We start from the raw sequence: 15402 nt of genomic DNA, 5'->3' as shown, positions 1-15402 counted from the left end.
TGTATTGTGTGATTTGTTTTGCTTTTTTTTTTTCGGGGGGTCCACAGAGGCGATCTCATCGGCGGAACAGGGGAGTGAAGCCGTGGACGCACTCGGTTCGAGTTTTGCTTGATTTATGAGAGGTCTCCCTGTTCAGCGACTGCGAGGACAAGACTGGGAGAAAAAGGAGGGCAAAGATAAGTGTCAATCTGTTGAGACTTGTTTGGGAATTTGAGCGAAGACGGGAGGTGGGGGAGAGGCAGCAAAGACATTTTAGGCGTAAACATTAACTTCTCACCAGAGGAAAAGCCAGAGGAGATTTAAAGCTGAATGTATTAATTCTTTAAAAAAGGAGAACTTTTTCTTGGGTCAATCTGATAATGTGAACGCAAGGAGGGAATTTTCTGTGTTGTGCAATCCCATGTTTTTGAGCTGAGCTGGCTGGGGAGGAGGAGGAGACCAGATCTTCACCGGATACAACATTCAGGTGAGTTGTTTATTATTATTATTATTATTATTATTTTAGATGGATTAAAAACACCACGCTGTAAATTGCTTCTGCTTTGAAGACAGATTTAGATCTGGTTAAGCTGCGAGATGTGGTTTGCATGCTACATGCCGTGCCTATGTGTCACTGGTCCTTGCTTTCTCGAAGGCTGCTTTCGGTATGCTGTTCTTTGCAGGTCTCTAATGCATTCTTAAATACTGTAAAAGGGTGTCCCTTTCTTCCACTGACTTGCTTCTTGATTTCCTGTTGTTAAAAAAAGATCTTGTCATTGATTTTTGTTGAAAGTGCAAAACTTGTTAAAAATGCAGACAGAAAACGCACAGATTATTGTCCAAGTTATAACATTTTAGAGGCTGTGGCTCTCCAGATGATTGATATGTCACTAATATTCATTCAAATTTTTATTAAGCTTTATACTTTACTTAATTTGGTCAATATTGTAGTCATTTATCTGACATATTGGTTTGAATCTTAATGCAATGCAATTTCGAGACTGACACTGACTGCTCTTTTCTAGGTTCTCCAATAACAATGGTACTATGGGGACCAAAAGGCCCAGTTGGACCCTCTTTGACACTTTAACAAAAACAAGCAGGTCTGACCACAAGCTTCAGCCAGGTGGAAAAATCCCCCTGGATTCAAGTCCCAGACCAGCAATGACTGGTTGGTTTAAGCGAGAGCTAGAACGCACGGCAAAGAAAGGTGACACATTTCCCAGAATGAAAAAAGGTCTTACAAGTCCTGATAGAAGATTGTGCACTGAGATGGATGAAGAAAGAGGGGAAAGGAGGTGGAATGACAGGCCCCCCAAAAAAGCAGAGACTGATGTCTGGGGCCAAGAAAGAGAGAGGACATTCCAGGTTGAGAAGGAAAGATATGAGGGTAGACGCAGAGAAAAGGATGAGGGGAAACCCACTGGAAGAGGATACATAGAAGATGAGAAGTTACGCCAGAGGGGACGATATCAGGAGTTGTCTGATATTAGGTTTCAAGACGGCAGAAGAGAGGTGGATGAATCTTGGGATAGAAGAATGGTAAGAATGGGTTCCCCGCACAGAAGAAAGGAGAGAGAGAACTATGCAGACAGAAAGGAGAATGAGAATGCAAGAAGAAGAGAGAAAAGGAGAGACATCAGGAGTGAAGGTGATGATGATGAGAGAAGGCAGAGGAGGGAAAGAGGGAGGGACAGAGAGAGGGAGGAGCTGATACTTCAATACAGCAGAAGTGAGGGGGACTACATGGGCAAAATGGCAAATGACAGAGATCGAGAAATGCAGCGATATAGAGACAGAAACCGAGACAAAGAAAGAAGGAAAGAAACTGACAGGCAGGACAAGGAAGGTGGGAGAGACTTAAAGGAAGATAGAAGAGACAGAAGAGAGTACGAGCCTGAGAGAGACAGGAAAAAGAGGGGAAAAGAAGCTGGTACTAGAATAGTTGATGCAACAGGCAGAAGCAGTCGATCACCGAAGGAGTGGGCTCCCGGTCCGCCAGCACGAGCTCACAGCAGTGGAGAGTGGAGCAGTGATCCTGACAATGAGAAGAGACACAGAATATACAGGGACAGGTATGAAGAACGGGAATCAAGGAGAGACAGCAGTTTTGAAAAGAAAAGAGAGAGAGAAACATGGAGGGATCAAGACAGAACTGCTGATAAAAGTCAAAGGCAAATAAGAAATGAGAGACAAGAGAGCGATAAAGGAGAAAAGACTGGCAATATGCCAGAGCAGAGAAGGATGTGGTTAGAGCCACAGAGGGGCAAGAATAGCACAGACAAATTTGTAGACAGCAAGAGGCACACAGAGCGGAAAGAGCTACGGGGAGAAGGAGAGATGAGTATGTACTCCCAGACGGAGAGAGGAAGAGATGGGCGACCAGTAAAAGAGGAACCAGATTGTGAAAGAAGGCAGGGGGGGAGAAGTGAGTACAGGGAAGACGCACAGAGGGAACAGGAGGGAGTCGGTGCAGATCAGGAGGGTGTGGGGGAAATCAGGAGAGGGAAGGAACATATGTCTGACAATGATGCAGGGGTTGAGGAAAGCTGGCAAAGGGATGAACAAGGAGACAACGTCGTAGACGACAGAGAGGATGAGAATGGGAGCAATAACTGGCCACCCTCTGAGAGTGAAGGAGGAAGTGAGGCAGGGTGGAAGAAAGAGAGAAATGAAATGCCATCCACACAGGATGGCTTCGTGACCGTGTCAAGTGGAGGAGAGGACAGTGAAGAAGGGTTTAGGGACTGTCAGGAATTCCAGGAAGGTGGAACCCAGGCACCTGCTGGCTTCCAGGGGTTTGTGGGAGATCAGAAGAGGGAGGAAGGACGGACAGTGGGGGAGGTGGAAACAGCTGACGGGGAGGATCAGGGGGAGGAGAAGCAGCCAAAGTACGTCTTCTGTGTGGTTGGGCAAACTCTTCCCCGATCAAAACCCAGCAATATTTTACCATTGCAGGTTGATCAGATTGGGGGAGTGGAAAGAAGCGACACGAATTTAGAAACTCACCATGAGTTGGTTGATGACATCACTCAGCAGCCTCAGAAAGACTTGCTTCAGAGATCATGTAGAAATGATGAGCACCCAATGATAAACAACTGGGACACAGGAAGTGAGCATAAAGTTCAGAGGGAGGAGAGGCTCTCCACAGAAGAAGCAACTGAAAGCAAAATCCACTCCAGAGCGCCTTCAGCGGTTCATAATTTAAAATATAGAAAGGAAATGAGACGTAAAGTGAAACAGTCATATTCTGAAATGGGAAGAAAGGACTCAAAAACTGAGAGACTTCTCCAGGAATGGAGAGAGAAAACTAAAGAGCCAACAGACAAAAAAGAGATGCAAACTCCAATTTCTCAATCAGCGATAGATCAACTGCAGCCCATCTTGGATCAGATAAACACTACAGGAATGAGTCCAGAGGAGGTGGAAGCTATTCGGATCAGACTGAGTGGGACATGGAGCGTGTCTGAGGAGCCCAAGCGGCATTCCCAAGCCCCCCACCTTAAATGGGCTAAAAATGTGGTCCGTGAGATCCTGGGACATTCAGAGGAAGAACCAAGCACAGAGGCCCAGGAAGATCAACCAGCTGCCAACCAGACTGAGACCAGCAATGCCAAGCCACAAGAGGAAGTTGCAGAAGAAACAAGGGAGGTACCTGCGATTAAGCTGAGTATGGAAGAAGATGACTTAGAGCCAGAGCTGGAAGAGCTGTTCGATGCGAGAGGTATGGGGCAGAGCCAAGCCCACATGCATGCTGACCAGTTCACGGCTATGCATGTTGTAACGCATACACACACTCATGCTGACACGGCGCTAGAATCAGAAAGGAAGGAAGATTGCAGCATGGACAAAACAACTTTAGAGCCTTCTGGTGAAGTTCAGTTAGGAAAGTCAGACATAAAGGTGACAGTCAGTGAAACTGAAGACGATGAGGTTAATTTGAAAGAAAGCGAAAAAGAAGAACTCAGAGAGAAGGAAGCGGAGATGTATTTAAGTGCGAACAACACCCTTTACAAGCCTAACAGCTGCCCTATTCTTTATCATGACTGCGAGTCTGAGCTCCTGTGCCCCTCTAGTGAGGGTGAGAGCCAGGGGGTGGACTATGGAAGGGATGAAAGTGAAGAAGAAAGACAAGGAAGGGAGCCTGAAGATAGGGTTAATGCAGTGGACGTGATAGTACCAGAACTGACTGAGGTGAATTGCGTAGAGGCAGAAGGGCAAGTAGGGAATCTGGAGAGCTCCTACAGTTCTCAGAAACTGGGTTCCAAAGTGCCGTCTCGAAGAAAGGGAGTCCATAAAACAACTCAAAGAAGAAATGTAGACGTGGAAGAAGATGAAGGTGTTGGAAGGGATCGCAGAACCAGAGTATTTTATGCAACAGGTAAAGAAAGAAGGTTGAGGATGGAAACATTGTGGCTGTCTTCTCAGTTCAGTCCTAATGTTTCCAGGAAAGCTGCATAGTTACCTCACCTCCCTCCTTTCTACTCATTTTTTTTTTAAACAAAAAAAACGTCTTTCCTCTTTCAAATCAAATGGCAACGCATGAAATTTTAATCATTTAATCAATGACATTTCAAGATAGACTGACCTCAGAGGAAACTAGATTTAAACGTCTCAGGATTTACTCATGCACCAAATGATGCTATTGGTTTATTTATTTTTTTTAATGAATTTTACTTAACAGTCATCTTGTCATTTCCACTTACTTGAAGCCTTTACTTTTATTTTTGCTCCTTTTTTTTTTTTTAAATAATTATTATAATTTAATTTAATTTATTTTGAATCAGTCACGGGGACCTCAGATCATAGGCAGACTTCAGTGAACATTATCATTACCCCAATCTGAGCACAAAACGCTACCTTCATTGGAAACTGCGTCAGCGTTGAGTATACAGGTAGTGGGAGGAGATAAGAGTAGGTGGAGATGGACAAACTCCTGCCCCGGGAAAACCCAGAACAGGAGTTAAAAAGTCACAGTTGAGCCACAAGAAAGACACAAGAAATAAGCTTTGGACACACTAATCTCTTCAGTTATTTATCAAGCTTACTAAATTAACCAGCTTATTTATTTAAATTATTGCCTATTTAAATGCAACTATGTTGCTGTACAATGTGTCAACAAATGGATACTTTTATATTGCAGATGATGAGGATGATCGGAGCAAAAGCTTGAGCGAACTGGGGCTGAGGTGAGAATAACTGTCACATATACTGTGTGTGTGTGTGTGTGTGTGTGTGTGTGTGTGTGTGTGTGTGTGTGTGTGTGTGTGTATAGATGCACATATATATGCTCTTTTTTTTTTTTTTAAACATTTGATGTACCTGATATTAAGAACAGTCTTGTCTTAACTGTGTTGTTTGAGTTTGGGAGTGCTTAACAAATTTATTAGACAGCTTGTGTTTAAAACTAAAAAGGGTATATTGTTATTTATTAGGGCAAATAACAAATTTGAACTGGCACTCTGCAGTTCTCTGAAAATTCAGAATAGCTATCAATTAATTCATATCAATTAAGTAATCAAGCATATATAATCATTTTTCTGTTAATGAATGTAATTAAATGACTAATTTGGCATCTCAAAGAATAATAATATGCTTTACTGTGCTGTTTTTTTTTTCTGCTTTTGTGTAAAACAGTAAATTTGAACATTGGTGGAAAGCCACAATAATTCGTTTTAGTATTAAAAATATAATTTTGATTAAAAGGTTTGGATATTACAGAAGCATTAAAAAAGGATTTGGGCAAATGCTGTTAGGGCGGCTGTGGTGGTCTAATAAATTTGTTAAGTACTGTACATATTTCAGTGAAAGGTCACTCGTAATGTAAATTAATAAAAGAGAAATGGCTATAATTTACTCATTAATGCAAATAGGTCATGTCACATTTCTTATATTTAATTTCCTTCCTGTCGCTGTAGGAATCTTTTGGGCACAATCGAAAGACAGAAAAGTAATTCAAGGTTCTACAGTGAGTATCTCTGCTCTACCTGTCTTTTTTGCTTCTTTACCTTTTTAAAGTAGCCCATTATATATACTTTACATACAAGCCGAGCACATCAACTCAGTTCTTACGATGATTCATTGGAAGAAGGCAACAATATGTCGGTAACAAAGTGACAGGTTGTACTCTGCTCTAATTACAGTCGGGAAAAGTGTGATGCAACTTGAGTATTTCTCTCGAATGTGTGTGATTCATTGGCTTATAACTGTAAAGGCCATAAACTTCGAGTGCTGTATACTAGTGCCTTGTCACGTTTATAAATGATGACTTAAAAGATCTAAAATGGCAGTGGTCCTTTTGCCTAATGATATTATGAAATGGATATTGGGAGAAATGGGGCAGTAATGTGTCTTTGGCTGCACTGTATATACCGGTGTATTTGAAAGTCACAGGCGTGTTTCTGCAAGCGTTCATATTTTCTAACATGTTGAGAGGAAACACAGCTGCTTCTACAACTTTGCCTCCACACACCTACTTGTTGGAATGCAAAGACAAATGCAAACAGCTCCTTATGGGTAGTGGGGTAGTGCTGTTCCTGTCTGGCCTGTTTTCCTTTGCTCCTTTTAATTAAAAAATGTCTACCTTATTTTTCTCTCGTGCACTCTTTATTTATTCGTCTCTCTTCCTGCCTCTCACCCAGATGCTGCACAACTCTATCAGCAATACAGTGAGGCAGCCCAGAACTCTGAGATCCTGCGTCAGGCTCGCTCTGAATTCCTCTCTGTGAGTGAGGACCAAACTTCGTCTCCTCTTCCCTCACCTCCTCCTGCCCGCAGAGCTCTTCCTCCCATTCCACCACAACCACAACCACATCCCAAGTCCTTCTCCCACACAGGCTCTTTCCCTATCCAAAGCTTGCATCTCCCTGAATGCCCCAGGGGTGAACGTAGAGCTTCTTCCCCACGTCTGTCAATCTCACAGTCGTCCTCGCTGTGGCGAGATCTGCCGGGGGTCAGGAACAGTGCTGAGCTAGATGAGCTCACAGAGGACCAGAGGCGGCTACAAGAGGTAACTTTGACTTAATCCACATATGAAAGGGTCGGCATTTGATTGCATAAAAATCATCACAAATCATGTATTTTCCTTTAGACTTCACTGGAGCAGGAGTATTATGCAAGTAACTTTCCATCAGATGATCAATAGCAGTAATATTATTAGTCATTTTTTCATAGATGGGCTGTCTTAATAGCAGCTGTTTGCATCACAGTTATCTGTGACTTTCCTTACAGACTTCCTCTTAAGCTTCTGAGCTTGATTTAATTGTAAATTTTATATTTATGTGTAAATGTTAAGGATCAGTGTAACAGTCTGTATTTGCATTTCTGGGAAAAAACTGGCAAAACATTTTTGCGTAGTGGAAATTCAGACTCCTCCAGATACTTAAATGCCGTTTTTAACATTTCTAGACTTACTCATTGTTTCTTTTGAGTTTTTCTTAAGATTGTAGTGATTCGGCTCCTTTTGCTCAATGTTTCATTCAAGTGCTCAGATTGCATTTTACGTTGTCAGCTTTTTAAAAACTGTTTATAGGAAGTCACGTGACTTACGTGAATCAGCTTTTCATTATCATTGCATCACACTTATGCCCACTCAAATTGTCTAAATTATTCCTTGTAACATTCCACACTAACCCTCCGGGTTTTCTACGTTTTACTGGCAGATGTGCATCTCTTGCGAGAATATTCAGTTGCATAAACATGTGCATTTTTCCTTGTAAACTCCCAAAGACTTGTTGTGAAATTGTGCTCCTTGGAAATTTCCCAGCCTCTAGCAGACTGACAGCAGTGTGGTTATTAGCTGCAGTTTTTGGGCAGTTGACACATTCTTAACGTTCGCACTTTTGATTTTGGTTTCAAGGTGAGGTTTGAAGTTATTACCTCAGAAGCTTCCTACTGCCGGAGTTTGGAAATTGTCGTTGACCACTTTGTCAAGTCTAAACAGCTGGGGGCGCAGCTGACCACTCAGGACAAGAACTGGCTCTTCTCAAGGCTGGTTGATGTTCGTGCCATTAGCCACAGGTCAGAACTATAACTCTGCTATACATTTGCATTTACTTGAAATAGTTGTCTTTACATTTAGATACAGCTATGAGACTAAAGCCTGTCATTTACTGCTTTTTGTTAGATTTAAGATTAAAGCTGTCTGGATCAAATTCATTATTAAAATATGCATTTGCTCAAAAACCTCTTCTTATCAGTTACATGATTGTAGTTACTCATCATAATAAAGGTGTACTAATATATAGTAATAGTTTTGGCATGCATCGATATTCTTGTGCCCATTGTGCTTTGCAGGCACAAAGTTTGAAGTCGTTGGTTTTTAAAAAAAAATGCTGCTTTGTGATTTTTAGTTTTCTGTCAAAACTGGAGGAGCGGGTGGAATCAGATGTCATGCACTTCACCGTCTGCGACATCATTTATCGGCAGTGTCCGCTCTTCAGAAAAGCCTATGTGCCCTACCTCACCAACCAGTCCTATCAGGATGCAACTTATCAGAGACTCATGTAAGCCACTGAATCATGCTGTGTTTCCTCTGTTTGGTTCTAAAATCTTGTATCGATTTATTTTATTTTATTTTTATTTATTCATTTGTGGTGTGTTGGCTCTCTCTAGTGGTATGCCTAGAGTGGTACGGCCTGTCTACCCTTATTTGGATTACCATACTGACGGTATGCGCGCCGCTGCTTTCAGGAACCATTGGAATTCTTTAGATTGCGCGAACTATTCATTAGTTAAGGTAATGGAAAGGGTGTATGCTTGGTGGAAAACTCCATATCCCACAATTCATAGTACGCCTCTGCCGAGTCAAACAATGGCGGCCACTACTTTGTTTTTATATTGCTCTTATTACTGTTTCTAGGTCACAAAATAAACTTTTAAGACATTTTCAGGCGAGAATGTTGCTGTGTAAACTTCAAATATCTGCTCGTTTTATCAATACGTCCCATATTAGCAACAGTGTTCAGATGTCGTTGGTGCCGCCTGACCGCTAACTCCCTGGCTAGCTAGTGCGGTTTGGCTGACAAGCGACAGCCCGGCCTGGATGACAGCAAGGGCGGCTCACTCTCTCGTTTCACCCTTTCGTGATGAGTCTGGGTCACAGCTGGACTTATTTTTTGTTTATATGGGCCGTTGATTTATTTATTCAGTGAAAGGTGGTGGATCTGCCAGATGTAAACTTCAAATATCTGCTCGTTTTATCAAGACATCCCATATTAGCAAAAGTGCTCTGACGTTTTGCAAAGAGCTAGACAGCTAGCTAGCTAGCCCGGGCTGTCTGACAACGATCCTGGCTAATTAAAGCCAGCGAGAAAACCTCACTCTCTGGATGTCGTTTTCTCTCTCACACACACACAAACATCGGTCTTTCTCGTTGACTCTGTGTCATAGATGGACTTATTTTTCGTTTTTATGGGCCGATGATTTATGTATTCATTTTAATAACGATATAACAGTGGAAGGTGGTAAATTGTCCAGATGCTGGTCAATGTGAAAAAATAACTCAGTTTTTTGGTGGTGGCTAACGCGGAGCTCCAGCAGAGGCCAGCCGTTTTATGAAACAAAGGTCAAGCAGAGACCCGAGGGCCACCGGTCCGAGTGTCAGGTGAACTTAACTTCAGGTGAGAAGTTTTGACCTGGAGTCTTTCTGGGTCTGATATAAACCAAGTTTAGGTGTAGTTTAGTTTCGTTGTGCTGACTTTTTACAATCAGTTACAATAACTCGTACTGCGTGCTAGCTAGCATGACAGAGTTTCTATACAGCTGTGTGCGTGCTATGTTACTGATGTTGAACTTTATTTTATTCATAAGGTTAGTTAGTAGAGTTGCCAACCATCCCGTACAAACGGAATCATCCCACATTCAGAGAAAATATTACGTGTTTCGTATTGAGCTGAAAAGGAACACAGTTTGGCCCGTACTTCAGCTAGAATGGGGGGGGAAGACACAAAGCTGGATTTATTCTGTCATTACGCTGCACAGCTGCCTCTTGTGCTGTCATTCTATCCCTCCCTCGCCTGTTGTAACTTCAGTCATGAAACTGATCAATGATCAGCTGACCGGCTTTTCTCTCGTGTTTGTTTATCGCCCACTTTGCGCCAGAAAGAGGAAACCAACGGATATCGTGCTAAACAACAGCAGCGCGTTTAAGCTTGATCAGCTTTTGTTAGAATTTATTTGATATTAATTTCTAGTATCAGCTGATGTTTGCTGGAGCCACAGCTGTAAAAGCTGCTGGTCATTATGTCGGTTTGGATATCCTAGTGAGAGGGGAAACATGAAGATGAAACCAGGAGATGTCCTTACTGAATCATCAGAGCTGAACAGGTGATGGAGAAACAGGTTTACCTTTTAGGTGACATGAATGAGTTGAAGGGAAGTTATGAACGGTTTCTGAGAGACAAATAACACCAGGATCCTTTTCTACAGCTGACAGCTGGTAACTGTGCAGGGGCGGGTCTGGCAAAGTTTTTGCTAGGGGGGCCAGATAGGGCATTAAAAAGGAAAGGGGGGCACAACGAAATACTTTTCTTTCTTATTCTCATTTAAAATATCTAGCTTTTATTAAATAATTATCTGAATCTTACAACCAAAGTTTGTATAATAATGCAAAAGATTGGCTGTAGACCATTGTCAATCAATCAGAATGCTGTGTAAAAACAACAAAAACCAAAATAGTGAATGCAAAATTGTGATGTACTTGCAGCCTCGTCCTCTTCTCTCTGTATGCTGCGCTGTATATAGGAGAGATCAAAATACAGTTTACTTTGATTTGCGCCTTGACCTGAATTTTAAAAATATTTGGGAAAAAGCACTATGCTGCAAAAAATGAAAAATAAATATTTGCAAAATATCTGGATAAATATTTATTTTACGTGTTTGATGTGTGTGGCGGGGTGTGGTCTGCAGTGTCGCTGCAGGGGAGGTGGACCCACCCGAGCAGCATCTGCAATCGCGCCTCTCCGGGTTAAAGTCGGACATAAAGTCCGGCATAGGCACACTTAAAATTTCTTCTGAAATTTTCGCTGTCTAGTTATGGTTAAAATTTCTCTTTTCCTTCCAGGAATGAGAATCCAAGGTTTAAAATGATCGTGGAGAAAATGGAGAAGAGTGCTGTTTGTCAGAGACTTCCTCTTCGCTCCTTCCTTGTGCTTCCCTTCCAAAGGATTACAAGACTTAAGTTGCTGGTCCAGGTGTGTATGAAAGCTCTCTGCAGCAGTTTTAGTTGACGTTTGGTCCTTTTTGCTATTTTGTCACCTGAACACATTCATGCTGTTTCTGTCCAGAATATTGTCAAGAGAACAACACGCGGCACGGCGGAGGCAACGCAGGCCATCAAAGCTCTAAAACAACTGGAGAAGGTACAGCGACACACTTTTTTTAAAATTCACTGAATATTTACAAATAATAGCAAAATTACAGTTACTAAAAATAAGCGGAATATCTCAAGACTACTTGTTGTGAAATCAGTGTTTTATTTGTCGCTCTTCTAGATTATTCAACAAGGTAATGACAGCATCTCTCAAATGAAAAGCATCGAGTCTCTGGTTTCTCTCAGTGCTAAGGTGGACTTTGAGTGCAAGGTGGGTAATTAACGACTGTCCAAATGTGTCCAGTATGCTTCTCAACAATCAAAACTACCAAATCTCTGGAGTTAATTTTTCCCCATTTAAATAGTTTGGCATTAACAGTCATTAACAGTTAATATCTGCTTTATCTTCCTTTTTTTTTCTTTGTGTATTTTTTCTATTGCAGACTCTTCCTTTGATTAGCCAGTCTCGGAGGATGGTTCGAGAAGGTCCTGTCACTCAGCTGATGGATTTCTCTCTTAAGGAGACAGAGAAAAATGCTTATTTGCACCTCTTCAATGACTACTTGCTGCTTTCACTACCAAAGGAGTAAGAACAATCACGTTGTTTTGTGAATGCACAGTAATCCATCACCAGGCATTAAGCATCTCTCTCATTATCATTTGGTTCATCCTGTTACCCTCATATCTACTGTCTTATGTCGTCACCTCTTCAGTAATCAGTATTTCCTTCCGCTGTCTCATTTCTTCTGTGATTTTTTTTTTTTTTTTTTTTTTTTTCTTTTCTTTTTCTTGCTGTTTGCAGAGGGGGAAGATTTACGGTAATTGATCACTGTCCAGTATCAGAGCTGCGTGTTGAGAACTGTCGTGTCAAACTTCACTCCCTACAGAAGAATCTGTTCCGGTTGTATATGGCACAAAAATCCCTGCTCCTCAGGACTGATGCACCGTAAGAGATTGGATAGTAGCAGTAGTGTCTGCAGTGTTTACCGCATAATAAAAATTTGTATAAGATGCATCTTATTTGTATTTTTCCAGGAGTGATAAGCTTCGTTGGATATCCGCCCTCTCCAGGCCCCATACTGAAGTAGATTTTTCTAGTGCACAAGGTAAAGTTTTCACCTTGGGTTAGATGTTGCAATTTGTTTAGTTCATGGTTAAATGTGAGTGAAACCCTTGAATTCCCTTTATAGCAGTCAATAAACCCAACAGTGTGTTAAAGATTCTTCTCCGGTTTATATCATCAATAACAATATGAATTTGTACATGACAGTAAATTAAACATCCGGCTAAAGCAAAGCATTTGATGTTTACCAAAAATAGGAACAGAAATTTTTTTTAAATCAGATTTTTCTTTCACAGCAGTGCTGAGATTTGGAGAGTCTAGCATTCAAAACAGAGGCCTTTAGATGCAACATTGTAGACAATCTTGTATGGGCAAGTGACCTCAGTCTTAAAGGGAGACAAGACTCTTGTCTGTTGTCTGTAATGTGACGTTCCTGCACCTAATGCATTTTTTCTGGGTGCTCTGCTTTCCTCCCATAATCCAAAAGCACGCTTGTTGGGTTAATTGGTGACTAACTAATGCTGAGGGTGTAACTACCTATTGCCCAATGTCAGCCCATGCATAGTTGGATGGACTACTGCAAAGGAAAACATTAAATTTGGCCCAAAATTTTGATTCATACAACTGTAGCATGATGATTTGTCTAAACACACATCAGTCCATTCAGTACTGGAGACAGCATCCCACAGTCTCCTGCAAATAACCTAAATATGTAAACAGTGGGAAACTTTAAGACAATAGTGTGTTAACTTCCTTTAACTTTTATCCTTTCCATTTTCCCTCTTGCAGATTTCGAACAGATGCAATGCATCCGAGCTTTTTTTGCTCAACAGCCAGATGAGTTGTCCTTAGAAAAAGCTGATGTCATTCTGGTGCACCAGGAAAGCAGTGATAGTAAGATCATCTCATTACTTTCATTGTCATTCCCAACTAGAAATGCCTACAAGTATTTGAAGAAATCACTTATGTTGGATTCTATCCTTTTTTCCAGACTGGGTAGAAGGGACGAAGCTCTCTGATCGGCAACGTGGATGGGTGCCCAAATCCCATCTGGAAACCATAGCCAGCTCCAGAGTCAAGAGTCATAACCTGTCAGATGCTCTCAAACTGACAGCGGCCACAGCCACAGCCTGACCCGAGAGTGGACACTATAAAGGATCAAACTCAGTTATCTGATTCAGGAACTGTTGGATTAAAGATGATGGACATTCAGTGACATTTCTAGAGGACAATGCAGCAGCTCAAAATGCTATAAGATTGCATCTCTGTGTAGCAGTGGCTCTCGTTTGTTTCATGTGTTGAAACAATGTATTCACTTTACTGCATGAAGCAGCAAAGTGAACTACTGAAGACTGCCAGAAAGGGGGTGTGGGTATTATGGTTTTTATCTGCTATGCACAGTACATTACAAATATTGTGTGTACATCAGTAGATTTGTGTTTTAAAAAAATATTTTCTTATGGAAATGACTTTTTCCCAAGAAATATTATTCTTGGAATCTGTATTATTTTTTTTGTTGTAATATACGGTTTTTGAAAAATGGGCCCCTGCGTGCAGGAGAGAAATCATGAGATGTATCATAAGAGATCTGCCAGACAATTCCAAGACGTACAACGAGGTTCATAGGTTACATGGGACACATTTCAGTAAACGCAGACTTATGAAATAAAAACATATTTGAACATTGTGTGTGACTTGACAATGAATTGAGGCTGATTTCAAGCTGAACTTTTAAATTTTAAGCTGAACTACATCAGCAGACGGACACAATGCCAGGATTCTGATTTTTAGGTGGGCCACAGTACTTCAGGTTGGGCCTTGTAATTACATAAGTAAATGGTTTTAATGCTACATTCATAAATTATTACAAGCAGGCACACCTGGGTTTACAAATTAAGGAAACAATACTCAATCTATCACTCATGTCTTTGTTGTAGACCAATAATTTTCCTGTTGACTTAAAATCTGAGATCCTTATTGCAATAATTCTGTCACATTCAAATGATTATAGCTGATAGACTGGGTGAGCTACATTGAGCAATATCACAGTGGAGAGAGAGCTCAACATACCACAGATTCATAAATGAATGTCAATAGAAACTGCACGTTCTAAATGTTGTCCTACTTTTAATAGAAAATGTAGTTGCTACATTGAGTGACTTCATCCTTACTCTAACACAAATCCAGTTAACACCTGAATTATGCTTATGTGCTTTACCAGTTACCATACGTTGCAGCCACAAACTGAAAGAATTTTCCTACTGCAAAAAATGTGAAGGCCTGAATAAAAATGCAAGAAAAAAACATATCAGTTAGTCAGAGGTGATCTGTGATCAAAAGCACAGCTGAAATTGAATAAAACACAAAGGAAGTGGTTCTCTTTTTTTCATACACTCAACAAAAATATAAACGCAACACCTTTGTTACTGCTCCCATTCCCCATGGGATGGACGTAGAGACCTAAAATTCATTCCAGATACACAATATAACCATCCCTCCCAAACAGTGGTCACAAATCAGTCCAAATGTGTGGTAGTGGGCACATCTGCTATATTGAGATAATCCATCCCACCTCACAGGTGTGCCACATCAGGATGCTGATCTGACATCATGAGTAGTGCACAGGTGTACCTCAGACTGCCCACAACAAAAGGCCACCCTGGAATGTGCAGTTTTGTCTCACAGCAAAATGCCACAGATGCCACAAGCAATGAGGGAGCGTGCAATTGGCATGCTGACAGCAGGAATGTCAACCAGATCTGTCGCCCGTGCATTGAATGTTCATTTCTCAACCATAAGCCGTCTCCACAGGCGTTTCAGAGAATATGGCAGCACATCCAACCGGCCTCACAACCGCAGACCTCGTGTAACCACACCAGCCCAGGACCTCCACATCCAGCAGGTTCACCTCCAAGATTGTCTGAGACCAGCCATCCAGACAGCTGCTGGAACAATTGGTTTGCACAACCAAACAATTTCTGCACAAACTGTCAGAAACCGTCTCAGGGACGCTCAACTGCATGCCCGTCGTCCTCATCGGAGTCTTGAC

The 15402-nt window shown here is 41.5% G+C and overlaps 1 protein-coding gene across 3 annotated transcripts; it reads left to right on the top strand.

The window, feature by feature from the left end:
* Nucleotides 1-26: 26 nt before the first annotated feature.
* arhgef5 (Rho guanine nucleotide exchange factor (GEF) 5) lies at nt 27-14040 on the top strand. 3 transcript variants are annotated; one of them, XM_040030004.1, is made up of 16 exons: nt 33-466; nt 1005-1521; nt 2938-4360; nt 5123-5168; nt 5898-5947; nt 6621-6988; nt 7838-7998; nt 8331-8483; nt 11042-11171; nt 11265-11339; nt 11472-11561; nt 11734-11876; nt 12093-12236; nt 12326-12396; nt 13143-13247; nt 13345-14040. In XM_040030004.1, exons 2-16 carry the CDS (start codon nt 1027-1029, stop codon nt 13485-13487), a joined length of 3597 nt encoding a protein of 1198 aa, XP_039885938.1. In that variant the 5' UTR covers nt 33-466; nt 1005-1026; the 3' UTR covers nt 13488-14040. The 3 variants fall into 3 exon arrangements, with proteins under 3 accessions (XP_039885936.1, XP_039885937.1, XP_039885938.1); XM_040030002.1 differs by having other exon boundaries at nt 27-466; nt 1005-4360; XM_040030003.1 differs by having other exon boundaries at nt 31-466; nt 1005-3703.
* Nucleotides 14041-15402: the final 1362 nt, after the last annotated feature.

Source organism: Simochromis diagramma, unplaced genomic scaffold, assembly GCF_900408965.1.
Source record: "Simochromis diagramma unplaced genomic scaffold, fSimDia1.1 OVJJ01000361.1, whole genome shotgun sequence".
NCBI lineage: Eukaryota > Metazoa > Chordata > Actinopteri > Cichliformes > Cichlidae > Simochromis > Simochromis diagramma.
The sequence above is the reverse complement of the archived record's forward strand: the minus strand, read 5'-3'. Positions and strand labels throughout refer to the sequence as shown.